A 14,567-nucleotide genomic window follows, 5' to 3' on the forward strand; every position below is an offset into this window, starting at 1 on the left:
GAAGAGCTCTCATAGTTCTCCAGGATACCCAGAGTTTTCTTTCTTTCTTTTTTTTTTTTTTAAACTCAGGGCCTCACACTTGCCAGGCAGGAGCTCCATCACTTGAACCACTCTGCTAGCCCAGGATACCCAGTTTTACTGTTGCCTCCATTGTCTTCACCAGGATACCTTTAATCAGAATATCTCTGGTCCCTGAGTGTTTCTTCTTGTAGACTTTTCTTTTTTTGGAGGCATTGGGGTTTGAACTCAGGGTCTCACTCTTGCTAGGCAGGTGCTCTACCACTTGAGCCACTCCACTAGGCCCTGTATGTTTCTTGCTTTGTCAGTTTTTAGAGTCACAGGAACACTAGCTACCCTTTTGGTGGATTCCTTTGTTCCCGCATCTCTTTATCTTCCAACTAGTGCTTCTCAAGTGGGAGCAATTTACGCCTCAGGGGGCAATGTCTGGGGACATTTTGGTTGCCCCAGTGGGGAGGGAGTGTGGAGGGGTGGGTACTAATACTGTTATCTCATAGGTAGAAGGCAGAGATGCTGGTAAACATTCTGCAATGCACCGGACAGCCCTCTTCTCCCACAGTAAAGAGTTCTCCAGCTCCAAAGGTCCTTAGCTGAAAAGTGCTGCCTAACCTGAGCCCCCTTCCGCTTTTCTGGCTAGAGCCAGTCTGACCCCTACTGGGTAGCATAGGCCATAACAGCTAGGTTTCTGTGTTTTTCTAGAGCTTCCTCTCCACCAGCACTGCTTCTTGAGTTAGAAGGGTGACCAACATATTTTTGGGGGGAGGGGGCTGTTTTTGGTGGCACTGCAGTTTTTGCTGGCTAAGCAAGGGCTGAGCCATGTCTTTAAGATCTTGAAGGGCAACTTGAACACATACACGATGCAGGCCACTCACCTACATGACTCGAAATGAGGGAGCAAGACTTTTTATTTATTTGGTGGTACTGGGATTTGAACTCAGGGCCTACACACCTGCCAGGCAAGCACTCTACTATTTGAGCCACTCCACCAGCAAGACTTTATTTAAAACAATTCTTCCTGCTTTACCACAATGAATGACTGAAATCCCTTCCACTAAAGTCAGAGTAAGAAAAAGGAACATATTATAGAAATAGCACTTATTTGAAAGCTAAAATGCTCCAACTTTCTAAATTACTAGCCCTTTTCTGTGGGGGAAAATTACATTAAGTTGTCTGAGACTCAGGCTCCCTTATCTTTAAATGGTATGGAGTCACCTACAAAGCTGTGAAATTGACTTTTTTTTTTTTTTGAGTGGGACTGGGGTTTGAACTCAGAGCTTTGTGTTTCCAAAGCAGGGAATCTACCACTTGAACCACACCTCCAGTCCATTTTGCTCTGGTTATTTTGAAAATGAGGTCTTGCAAACTTTTTTGCCTGGAACCATAATCCCCCCTCCCTATATCTCAAGCCTCCCAACTAGCTAGGATTATAGGCATGAGCCATTGGTGCCTGGCTAAACTATTGTATTTGTTGGATTTTTTTTTTTTTGGCAATCTTGGGGTTTGAACTAAGGACCTCATGCATACCAGGCAGGTGTTCTACCACTTGAGCCACACCTTCAAGTAAAATTGAATGTTTTTAGGGTCTAGGACAGGCTTAGGCACATAGCAGACATCAAATATGCAGTTCTTTCTTCTCTTCATTCAGATGAGCTGAGGGTCTCCAGAAAGATGGATAAGAATCCCACATGTGATTGAGTAAGGGTGGCACTAGTCTAGCAGTTCCCACAAGCATCATATCATAGAGCAGCTGGCAGGGGTGTCTCCGTTTCTAAGGGTACCTTTAGCAGAGACCTATTCATGTCATAGACTGGTCTGGTCAGTGTTTATATGAAAGGGGAATTCTGGAAAGGTTTACGGTATGAAGCACTCTACTGATGACCTTCAAATTGGTTGACAGAGGCATTGTTAAGTCTCAGGAAGTTACTAAAGTAATTGAGAGGTGCCAAAAGGACATCACATTGTAATGAGGTGAGGGTAGGCAGCTATAGTATCACCGAAATCTATTCTGTACCACAGTTTAGCCTACTTCTAGGGGCACATTGAGGAAGCAAGCATCCCATATTCTAGGCCAGACTGGCTGCTTTATACACCTTCCATATCATCAGAGAAATAGCTCAGGTTTCCTAGAAGAGGCATAGGGAACCAGAGAGAGGCATTTTGTACCATAGCCCAATCAAGTAGGGAGGCAAAGGTAAAGATTAAAGTTGTGCCTCTAGTTTGTAAACTAGCCTAGGGTAAATTGGTCTAGGGTAAACACTACTACTTTGCACAAAAACTTCTCAATTTAATAGTCAAGAACCTCTTCAACCCAGCTCTATCTTCTTGGCCACATCTTGGATTCACTCGTCCCCTGTTAAACCCTCATCGGCCCAGACAGACCCTGTCTCCCATGTGGAGTGCCACCACCCATTCCTCCTCCTCTTGTCTGCAGCATATACTAAGCTGATGAAAAACCCACTTCAGAAGGCCAAATCTGAGCAAATATCCTAAAATGTAAAGCAGAAATCTAGTTTATTTGAAGAAAGTTTGTTAGCTTGCATTTTTCTATTCAATTAATTTAAAAATTTTCAATTTTAATATGCCTTGTATTTTCTGGTTGGATTCTTCCTCAGTGTCTATTCAGTCAATGTTATTCTTTATAAAAACATTTTTTGGGGTTTAAACTCAGGGCTTCATGCTTGCAAGGCAGGTGCTGCACTGCTTGAGCCAGGCCTCTAGCCCTTTTTGGCTATTTTGGAAATAGAGTCTTTTTTTTTTTTTTTTTTTTTGCCCAGACTGGCCTGGACTGTGGATCCCCTATTTTAGGCTTCCCACTGTTGCTGGGATGACAGGCATGAGTTACCACACCCAGCTTTTTTCCTTGAGTTGGGGGTCTCCCAAACTTTTTTTGCCCTGGCTGGCCTGGAACCATTATCCTCCTCCCTATCTCAGCTTCCCAAGTAGCTAGGATTACAGAGGTGCACCACTGGCACCCAGCTCAATGTTAGCTTTTGAAGTATTTTCAAATTAGACAATTTGATTATGAGAGAGGTCTTTAGCAACCATTTAGTACAGAGCAGAGGCTCTGAGAAACCCCAGGCTTTGGAGCCAGGTTTGTGTTAGAATTTCTCATCCTTCTCCTTTCTGTGGTGAGCATGTAATTTCTTTGAACCTTAGTCTTTCATGTATGAAATAAGGATAATATATACCTGCTGTGCAGCACTGTGAGAATCAGAAAATATCTCTAGCTCTTGACATAGTGCATCCAATAAAATGCATTTATGCACTCAACAAAAAGCAGCTATTTCTGGACATTAAAAAATTTATTCTTAAACACTAATAAAGGGTTTCAATTGTATACCAGGGAGTCTTCAGGTCTCCTTAAACAGAAAGGGCAAAGGAAAGAATGACATAAGGATATTGAAGCTTTTAGTTACCAATTGATCAAAACTGCCTCCCAATTCAAAGATGCTGTATATTCTAGGAGCAAAGCCAAAGATGATTGGCAAAGCCTGAGTGGCACCTCTGGTAACTCGAATTTCCATTGCCAATGTCTTCTCTTGGAGAGGGGATAGTTAGAAGTTAGGGTTTATCTTAGAAGAATGATCTAGCTGGGGTGAATAATTTTCCTCTTTTCTGTGTCATTTTTACACCTAAACCATAGTCCATTCTCTTGATAGAATAACAGCTGACAATTATAGGGCACTTACAATGTATTAGACCTTGGGCTGAGCATTTTATGCTAACCCCATTTAATCCATACAAAAATTGATGGGCAATGACTTTTAGCATCATCATTTTGCAGATGTAGAAAGGCTGGCTTTGACTTTCACCAAAAGTCATAGAGCTCGGGAGTGATGGAGAAGCTGGACTGTTTACTAGTTCCTCCCACCCTGATACTTTAGAGGACAGAAGGTTCTTGAAATCTTTTTGTTTCAGTTGCTGCTTTCAAATCTATGCTAGTTTTGATACAATATTCACCTTCCACACAGTTAGTAGAGAAGAAGCAGAGGTTTCGGCTTTCCAGAGGGTTCTCATGGGTGAAATCAGTAGAGCGACTTTGGGGCTCTGACTCCCCAGTCAAGGATGAGTTGTCCACCTGGGATGGGAAGGAGGATAGGTTGTAAGGTAATCATGAGAAAAAAAGCAGATTCATTTATAAAGACAAATCTTTATCTGTTACCAACATCATTATTTTGGACATACAGAAACAGTCATACAACCCAGCACCTTATTACCTCTAACCTCTAATTCACAGTTGTCATTTCTCAAAATTTGGAATAATAAGATCCTTCTTTCTCTAACAAGCCCAGCTCCCCAGCATATCTTAAGATCATGGTTGGCCCTCTCCTGTAGATTTCCCCATCTCTTCACCTTACATCTTTGTGCATAGATCAGCCGAAGGTCAGCAGGAATTCGGTCTCCACCCTTCACTTCTACCAGGTCTCCCAGCACCACTTCTTTTACATTGATTTGCATCCTCTTTCCTCCTCGAATCACCAGAGCTTGCTGAAGTATAATGCAGAATTGTTTAGAAAACTATCTGCTTCTCCCATCCTTTTCCTATTCTACAATTTCTTATTCCTAGCTTCTTCCTTCTCACTCCTTCTCCCCGCCCCCTTTATTTTAACTATGTCACCCACCATGACATCTTGAAAATGTCTTTGGTAGATTGCATATTCCTACCATCACTACCTTCAGGGTCCTTCGCAATGTGACTTTGGTGGTCTTGCCATCAAGAGGAAAGGGTCTATTTCCACCCCCTAAACCTAACATTTGCCACATGACTTGAGTTGGCCATAGAATATTAGCAGTGTGATACATGAAGAGGTTAAAAGTGCTTGCATGTTGGGGCTTGCTCTGTTGTTGCTGAAAAGCCCTCAGTTCTCATATGAAAGAAGAGCCTGGAAAGAAGAGAGATCACGAGGAGATAGGACCCAACTGTTCCAGTCATCCCAACTGAGGCCCTAGACAAGAACACAAGGTCACCTTAGATGACCTAGCACCCAGCTGAGGTTAGACTTGACCACAGCAACAAGCTAGGCACAGAATTATGAAAAAGATATGTTGTTTCAGCTGGGTGCCTGTGGCTCATGCCTGTAATCTTAGCTACTTGGGAGGCTGAAGTCAAGATTGCTGTTCGAGGCCAGACAGGCAAATAGTTCATGAGACCCCATCTCCAAAATAACCAGAGCAAAATGGACAGGAGGTGTGGCGCAAGCAGTAGAGCACCTGCTTTGTAAGCACAAAGCCTTGAGTTTAAACCCCAGCCTTAAGCCAGGCACTGGTGGCTCATGCCTATAATCCTGGCTATTTCGGAGGCAGAGATCAGGAGGATCATGGATCAAAGCCAGTCCTGGGCAAATACTTTGAGAGACCCTATCTCGAAAAAACCTATCACAAAAAGGGGCTGGCGGAGTGGCTCAAAGCATAAGAGGGCCTGACTAGCAAGTGTGAAGCCCTGAGTTTAAACTCCAGTACCACCAAAAACCAAACAAAAACCCCAAACCAAACAAACAAGCACACAAAAAAACCATCAGTCTTACCAAAAAAAGAAAATGTTATTTCAAGCCACCAAATTTTGGGGTGGTTTGTTAGCCAGTAAAAACTGTTAATCTCCAAGCTGCTAGATCAACACTACCAAAACACTATCTCCCAAAACTCTTACCAAAGGAAAAAATTAAATTATGCTGATTCCTAAGAAGAAAAGCACAGGCTATAATGCTAGAATGTAATAATACTATTGGGAAATTTTGGTGCCTATTCTGTTACCAGTTTCCAGGCCTATGATTAGGAAGCCCTGTCTATTGTCATGCCATTTCCAGGTACATTACATTTTTTAAAATTTGAAAATACTTTTAAACTTTCAGAAAAGTTGCAATAATAAAAACAGTGCCTGAAACACTTACGTAACCTTTACCAATATATACCTATTAATATTTTACCTCATTTGGTTTGTCATTTGTTTTCCTAATCTCTCTCTCTCCCAGCCCTTGCAAACTAGGATATTCTCTTCTATAACTACAGTACGATGAGTTTCACATCAATATGACACTTAAGTTTACCTTCGGTATTCCAGTTTTGTCAATTGACCCAAAATATCTTTTTTTGGGGGAGGGGGGACTAGAATTTGAACTTAGGGCTTCATGCTTGCCCAAAATATCTTTGGAAGCATCATTTTCTCCTTCAGCACAGCAACAGGTCTAGGGCTAGCACTACATTGAGTTGTTGTGTCTCTTTAGCCTCCTTTAAACTGAAGCATTTCCACAGCTGTTCATTGTTTTCAATGTCACTGACATTTGAAGCATTCAGCCTGCTCACCAACTCCTGCCTTTTTAAAAATAGAATATTCTCATTTGGGTGTATGGTGTTTTCCTCACTGGAGTCCAATTGTGCCTTCCAGACTAGACTACTACTTGGTGGTGTGTCCTTCTCAGGATTTTACAGCTTTTCCTAGTACTTTTAAGGCCTAAAAGAGTACCTGGCCCCTCATCACCAGCCTCACTTGGTTCACTCAGTGTAGGAGATAATTCTCCAGGAGACTGAATAACTATGTAATTTGGTCACATTCTGCACCTTTCACTTAATTCTCCCATGCCAGTCCTACCTGTGGTACCAAGTTCTTAAAAGACTCCATGATCTTGGAGCTCTTGGCCTCCTGATAATAGGAGAAGCAGCCAGTGACGATGACCACGACAGCTAGTACGGCGCCCAAATATAGCTGGGGATGGGGAAAGACAGGCTCATCAGTGGGTCCATTTCTCCCTCTTTGTCCTCAGAAAATCAGCTTGCAAAGGTAACAGCCACTTATCCAGGTAGAAAAAAACATGGGCTTGAGTTGGAGGGCTGAGGGGCTGAGAAGAATCTGAGATAGGGCTAACACACTTGGCTTCCTGAGCTATGATGAGTGATCAGAAAAATCTCAGGTCAGAGAAGCCTGACTCTTCCTCTCCAGGATGGCTATTCACGGGTGGAGGGCAGATAGCTAGGGAGGCAATGAATGAGATGAAGAGGTAAAGTTCTGGGGAAGGAGAAAGGTTTACTGCAAAGTGCTTTGATGATCAACTGGGAAGATCATAAAAGGAGAGTTTCTGAGGATCCAGGGATTTCTAAGAGAAAGGCTAGAGGAACCAGGATGGACCAAGGGCTTTCTTAGAAAGTGCTAGACTTTTGAGATTGGGGCTAGAAGACTTCAGGAAAGCTAGGCTGTTGAGAAGAAGAGTTTCAGGGCCTAAGCAGGGACTGGGCTGGCCAGTATTGGTCGAACAGACTCACATTATCTTTAGTAGGTTCATCATCAAAATGCTGCTGGATGCCATAGGCCAAGAAGCAGAGAATGGAACCAATCCACAGCAGGAGAGAGAAGCCACCAAACAGTTGTTTGCAGAATTTGGCCCACTCTGGGGTGGTGTGGGGAGGAGTCAGTATATTGGGTCCATCTCGAATCAGGATTTCTTTTGCCTTTTCTGGGTTATGGCCCTGTGTGGAGAAGAAATGGATGGATGGAAAGCTGTGAAAACAAGAGGCGATTATAGCAAAGGGGGTGGTGGTGGTGGTGGAGGGGCCTTGCCATTCATAACCCCAGAATAGGTGGAGACCAAAGTATCTCTCTGAACATTAATCTGGAGGGTCTTCCTAGATAAGGTTTTAAAATTTTGCAGTATAGAAGGGACATCACATAGCATGCTTCCATAGGAAGAGTTTATTATTGTGGATTGACTTACACATCTTTTTGAACTTGAGTATCTGTTTTGGTGCCTAGGACTGTGATAGGTGCCGAGAATACCAACATGAATAAACATGGCCTCTACTCTTAAGAAGCTCAAGTGGGGAGATAAATATATATAAATTATCGTGTCCAAGGCTAATGCAGTGATGAGCTACAATCCATGATGTTGATAACATACTGACAGCCACACTTTGGCTCTTCAACTTGGAAAAAGGAAAAAAAACCAAACAACTAAAGTCATGAAAACATTGACTTTCATTCTAGGCTTCCTCTAAACGAACATGATAATAGAATCTACCAACCCTCTTATCTTCTTTCCAACCTCCCCTAGAAAAACCCAGGGGGCCCCAAGACTCTTTCAGGGAGTCTAAAAGCTTTTCATAATAATTTTAAATCACTGCTTTTTTCACTGTCATTCTCAAGAGTGTATAGGTTGGGCACACCTATAATCCCAGCACTCAGAAGGCTGAGGTAGGAGGATCTCAAGTTCCAACCCAGTCTGGGGTACAAACAAGTTCCAGGGCAGCCTACGCTACACAGTGAGACCCTGCCTTGGGAAAAAAAATTAATAAAGCAAACCAAGAGTGTATGGTAAATGTTACGGTCTGGATCTTAAATGCCCCCAAAGGCCATGTGCTAAAGATTTGGTCTCCAGCTGATAGTGCTATTGGGAGATGGCAGAAGAAATAGGGCCTAGTTGGAGAAAGTAGGTCATGGGGGGAGGGGTGCCCCTGGCCCTTGTCCCTCTCTCTCTGCCTCTTGTCTGTCATGAGATAGGTCACTGCTCCCTGCCACAATGCTCTGCCTCACCTTAGGCCCAGAAACAACAGAGCCAAGTGACCATGGACTGAAACCTCTGGAACTGTGAGCCAAAATAAATCCTTTCTTTTAAGTTATTTATCTCAAGTATTTTGTCACAGTGACATAAAGCTGACAAATACATGGGATTTTCCAAAGATGACATGACACATGATGTATCACAATAAATTTAAAACAGGAAAGGTATGAGAATCCAGTAGCTTCTATTTAAAAGCTAGACATGAAAGAGTTTTGCAAAAACTAGGATCACACTAGTTTTTTATTTTGGAAAATATAGTTATTTGGCCAAAAATATTTTATTATTATTATTTGGCAGTACCAGGGATTGAACTCAAAGACTCACACTTGTGCTCCACCACTTGAGCCATGGTCCTAGTCTTTTTACTCTTACTTTGTTTTTCAGATGGGTATCATGCTTTTGCCTGGGCAGCCTCAAACAGAGATCCTCCTACCTCCTCTTCTCAAGTAACTGGGATTGCAGGTGTGAAACACCAAGCCTGGGCTCCCAAAATATTAGTGGTATTAATTTATTAATATTAATGAGTTTACTATTCCTCCCTCCCTCTCTCCCTCCTTCCTTCCCTCTCTTCCTTCCTTCTTCCCTTCCTTCCTCCCTCCCTCCCTCTTCTTCCTCCCTCTCTTCCTTCCTTCTTTCTTTCACAGTGCTGGGGATCAAATCCAAGGCCTTGCAGATGCTCTTTAGAGGTGTACCTAAGTGGTAGAGCATCTGCAAGCACCTGGGTTCAATCCTAGCACTATAAATAAATCAATGAACATTTTATTTATTTATTATTTGTGTCGCTGAGGATTGAATCCAGGGCCTTGTGCATTCTAGGCAAGCATTCTACCTGAGCCACAACTTTATCCCTCTTATTATTTTTAAATGAGTTGTGAAACACTTTTCAAATTTCTGAATTTTAATTTCTAATATGGTAAATATAGATAACTGTAACTCACATAAGCTCGTTGGGGTCGATGATAAATTTTAAGAATATAATGGGGTTCTTGGGACAAAATGAGAAGAAAGGTCCTAAACCCTTTTTACTGTCGTATCTAGTTCTAAACTCTCTTTGGGGTATTTACCATTATCATTCAAGTAGTGTCCTGTGGAACTTGGCCAGGCCAAGGGTAAGAGGTATGAACACTGGGCTTGAAGTTAGGGGACTTGATTTCTAGCTCTGCTTTGTCCTGGCAGCCTCAAAGTCAGAGCTGGAGACCCTCTTCTTCCCTCAGGGAGTTCATTACTCACCATGGTCAGGTTCACAGAGTACTTGGCACTCAGCTCTTCCAAGGTCAATTTGTGATCCTCCTAAGGAGACAGTAGAGTCATCGAGGGAGAGTTGGTGACCCCAGGTCATTTGCAGGGAGAGGGGGAAAAACACTGGAGAAGAGGACAGCCCTGGTCTGTGTGATTTGCTCTTAAGGTAAGATGTTAAAAGACCATCAGGTGGAAGGTTGAGGGATATTTTCAAGGGCAATTGTCTTGGATGTTCTCACCATGAGTACTTCCTTCTTCAGTTCTTCCATATCTTTCTTCTTTTTCACTGTTTTCTTCTTACTACTTTCAGGTGTTAAGCTTGGATTCTGTGTATGAGGAGCCATGGTCTCTTTCTTCCCTTCAAGCTCCATGATGATCCCTGGATATAGCTGACCCAGCTCAACTGGTAAGAAGAAGGCAAAGACAGTGAGGGAGTGAGGGACAGGGGAGGAGGAGAGGAGGGAGTGGGCTGGAGCAGAAAGAGGGGAGAACAGTGTGGTAGGTAGAGTCAGAGGGAGTAGAAGAGCAGGGGTAACGGAGTCAGTGCAAGGGTGTGAAAAGGAAAAGTGAGGGGGCAGGTGAGGGTCAGACAGAAGAGCCTGGGCTCTGGATGTTAGCCAGGAGGTAGAACAGTGAAGAGTAGCTGTGGCTGTGGGGGAAATAAAGAGTGATGTGAGGGAAACTAGGTACCTTAGTGATGAAGGTACACAGGTGCTTAGCAGGTGGGAAGTGCAGCAGAGCTAGGAGACCTGAGTGAGCTTCAGGGAAGGTGAGAGCCCCAGTCCTAGGCCCTGTGGATGCCATGGCAACAACCCAGGCCTGGCATCATAATGGCCTCATGGAAGTTCTAACCAAGAACTCAAAAGTCTCATCTTTGAGTTTGAGGAAAACTGGAGCTGGTTCTGTCACACAGAGAATTTGGGTCTGAGGACAAAATAGAACAAAGCTGTTTATGTCCTGTGACTTCTGGAGCCTTAAGAGATACCTCAGATAGCTGACTTAAAAAAATAAAAATAAAGCAAGTACTCTGTGTGTGTGTGTGTGTGTGTGTGCATATGTGTGTACTCACGCATGCTTTTTTAAATGAGGTGCACTTCTTTATCAACACCGAATTTTGGAGATCAGCTAGTCAAATAGATCAGATCTTGGGCTTTGGAATCCTTCCTGGGTTTGAATTCTGACTCCTCTGCATATCAGGTGTGTGACTTTGGGTAAATTAACTAACCTCTCTGTTCCTTTCTTTCCTTTTCTGCCTTGAAGGGTGGCAAGAATAAGAAAGTGAGGTGCTCTATGTAAAGCCCAGTATCTGTTATCTATAGTAATAGCTTGAATTTGGTATTAACAGTTTTATCTGTTGTTTAATGTACCGTTCTTCTTAGAGGAAAGCTATACTGTTCCATGTGATGACACAGTGTTTCCTCATTTTAAAATGATGTACTTATCTCTTCACCTTCTCTGACATCTCAGTGGCTTTATATGTTTTATATGCAAATTCAGATTCAATAGTATCTGAGGAGCTGAAGTAGCAATATGTTTCTGTCAATCATTTGTACAGATTTGTTAGCTGTGTGTATCACATGCGTTTTCTGTTGTTTGATATTTACTTCACTGCATTTTGGTTTGGCATGGTTTTAAAAAATATGACTCTACCTGAAAACATCTGTCTTGGTACTGATGCTATCCTCCTTCAAATTCACTATGAATGCCAGGTGGTTCACACCTCTAATCCTAGCTACCCAGGAGGCAGAGATCAACAGGATCATGGTTCAAACCCAGCCTAGGAAAATAGTTCATGAGACCCTATCTTGAAAAAACCCAACACAAAAAAGGGCTGATGGAGTGGCCTGTCTAGCAACCATAAGACCCTGAGGTCAAACCCCAGTACCACTCCCCCCCACAAAAAAAATTCACTGGAGGAAATGCTCCCTTTTTGTCTGGGTTTGCTTCCTTAGTAGATTGGATTTTTCTTCTTTATTAAAAATGTATAAAATAAAGTAATCCCAGCACTTGGGAGCCAATGCAGGAAGACTAAGAATTAGAGGCCAGCCTGGGCTACATAGCAAGACCCTATCTCAAAAAGAAAAGCATAAAATAGAAATTGGAAGTTATCCTCTCCCTTTCTCCAAACTCCCAACTCCTTCAACCTGAGGTGACTGCTGTTAACTTGCTATAGTCCTTCCAGTCTTTTCCCTATGTTTACACAAATAGAGACCTTTACAAGGAGATGTGTTTTTATTTTTTACACAGTCATTGGATTCTCCTTTCATTTATCAATTTGTCAGGTATATAAGCTTATCTTTCCCAGCATCCTCATGGTTTTCCATATTCTGTATTGACCATGACTTGTTAATCATTCCCACTACGGATGGATTTATAGGATTATTTTTCATTTTTTTTAACCGTTAAAAACATTGCCACAATGGCAATCTTGTTATAGGGTAGCTTCAGTCTCTATTTCTGTAGAATCGATTTCTGTTGCTGACTCACAGGGTACACTCATTTAAAATCTTAAAATATTCTGCCAACTGCTCCTTAAAAGGGCTTTACCTATCTACAGCCCAGCAACGAGATGCAAGATGTCTCCTCTCTATGCTGGATGACCTTTATTGGATATTTTGTAGTTTTGCTTTGCATTTCTTTATCATCTTTGTGAGCATTTTCTCTTCCTTTTATTGGCTTTCTGGAGTTCCTTTTCCTTTTTTGTGAATTGTTATTCTTGCCATTTGCTCAACTTTCTATTGATTTATTTAAATTAATTTGTAGAACCCCTTGTCATTGACATTGCAAACATTATCTCCCAGTCTTTGACAGGAGTAAAGAGAGAATTAAAGTTAAAATTATTAAATTCATTTACACATCTTTCTGGGATGACACTTAGCCTTACATGCGAGAGGTCTTCAGAAGCAAATTTGTGGAGATAACAATCAATTGTAATTATTTTTGGAAACCCAGTTCTGATCCTTAGCTCAAAAGTTCACCTCTTCAGAGTGATCTTCTCTGATAGCACCTGCTGCCAGCTTACTGCTCCTACTTCACAGCATTGTTCACCTTCTGAAGTTATCCTGCCTGTTGATCTGTTGACTTGCTGTCTCCTCCATGACCTTTCCTGGCGTATTCATGGCTACATACCCAGACCCTGGAATAGTGCCTGGCACAGAGCTGCTGGTCTACAAACAGTTCATGAATCGATGCTGAATGAGTGATGAGTTTTCAAATTTCATCTTAATGTTATCAGATTTTGATAATGAAGCCCCTTTGGTCTGAAGTGTTTAAAATCGGTTGGGGTAAAAAGGTTAGCATTACAGTTACCTATTCATTTACTTCATAATTACTGATTTAAAAACTCAGATTCTTGCCTGATTACTCTTGCAACAGAATGTCACAATGAACATGTTATGTTTTATAAAAATATAGCAAAGATTTTGATTGATAATGAATTGACTCTTTTATAGTACTTAATTTTTATCCTTACTACAGAAGTCAAGTTTAGCTCTCCATGTTTTCATGTTTTTATTTCCCTCATCCTGCTTTTAAATTTTCTTTAACACCATATGTTGCACACACTAAATCCTGAGTGTAATTTATTTTGGTTCAGATGTGAATAGAAGCTCTTTGTGCTCTATTTTATATCTCTCTAATATTTAGGGATACATTTAAAATTGTATATATGTACCCTGTAACATTGAGCTTGGTGCTTCCTGGCTTTTGTGTTGTGGTTGATGGTGCTTTGTTTTGGCTGTCTTCTTTGGATTTTGTAGGTAATTGTGTTCTTTATACAAAATAATATGTTTTTATTTACTACACTGTCTCTTTATTTTGACCTTTTGTTGACTTTTTTGGGGGGGTGGTACTGGGCATTGAACTCCAGGCCTTGTACTTGGTAAGCAAATGCTCTAGAGCCCTTTTTGCTCTGGTTATTTTTGAGATGGGGTCTTGTGAACTTTTTTGCCCAGGCTGCCCTGGAACCATGATCCTTCTGATTTCAGACTCCTGAGTAGCTGAGATAAGTGAATACCACCTCACTCAGCTATTGGTTGAGATGTGGTCTTGTGAACTTTTTGCCCAGGTGGCTTTGAACTGCAGTCCTCCTGATCTCATCTTCCCAAGTAGCAAGGATTATAGGCATGAGCCATTAGCACCCAGTTTTTAGTTATTTTTCAGATAGGGTCTCTTGCTTTTTGCCTATGCCAGTCTTAGACCCTCGTTCCTCCTATCTGTGCTTCCCAAATAACTGGGATGACAGATGTGCACCACGGTGGCTCGTTTTTTTGATAAGATCTCTCACATTACCTTTTTTTTTTTGCTGAGGCTCGCCTCAAACTAATCCTCTGATCTCCACCTTCCTGGTAGCTGGGATTATAAGTACGAACCACTGTATCTGGCTTATTTCAACTTTACTCCTTATACAAGATTTCATATGTTGTTACTATCCTTTCTGTTGTATTTGCTGTTACTATTTTCTAGACTTCATTCCTTCCTCTCTGCTCTGAACATGATTATATTCTCCAGTATTTTTTTCCTCCAACATTTGGATCAGGTCAGGGGTAGCTACTGAATTTTACTGGTAGCCTTTTTGGAACCATTTGAAATGATTAATTATTCTTCATCAATACAAGTTGTTTAGTTACATTTTCCTGGCAATATATTTCCCTCCAGCAATAGTCAAGTTATTATATGTATTGCAAATTTTTATCAAAATGGTACTTATCTCATAAAATAGACTGGGCAACACAAAACTCTTTTCTATACTCTAGTATGGTTTAA

The 14,567-nt window shown here is 41.7% G+C and overlaps 1 protein-coding gene across 9 annotated transcripts in view; it reads right to left on the reverse strand.

Annotated features, from left to right (window-relative positions):
- The window catches only part of Atp1a2 (ATPase Na+/K+ transporting subunit alpha 2), a 71,951-nt gene that overhangs the window by 29,462 nt on the left and 27,922 nt on the right, over positions 1-14,567 (reverse strand). For 5 of the 9 annotated variants that reach the window (XM_074047701.1, XM_074047702.1, XM_074047699.1 and 2 more), the window contains exons 23-28: positions 10,043-10,206; positions 9,795-9,854; positions 7,273-7,476; positions 6,605-6,718; positions 4,372-4,506; positions 3,979-4,096 (exon numbers count right to left, since the gene is read on the reverse strand). In XM_074047701.1, coding sequence (XP_073903802.1) covers positions 3,979-4,096; positions 4,372-4,506; positions 6,605-6,718; positions 7,273-7,476; positions 9,795-9,854; positions 10,043-10,206 — 795 coding nt within the window. Of the gene's footprint in view, positions 1-3,963; positions 4,097-4,371; positions 4,507-6,604; positions 6,719-7,272; positions 7,477-9,794; positions 9,855-10,042; positions 10,207-10,493; positions 10,780-14,567 lie in introns of those variants that run through there. The other 4 variants (XM_074047705.1, XR_012438876.1, XM_074047704.1 and 1 more) reach the window with 4 other exon arrangements.

The sequence above is a fragment of the Castor canadensis genome, chromosome 11, assembly GCF_047511655.1.
Source record: "Castor canadensis chromosome 11, mCasCan1.hap1v2, whole genome shotgun sequence".
NCBI lineage: Eukaryota > Metazoa > Chordata > Mammalia > Rodentia > Castoridae > Castor > Castor canadensis.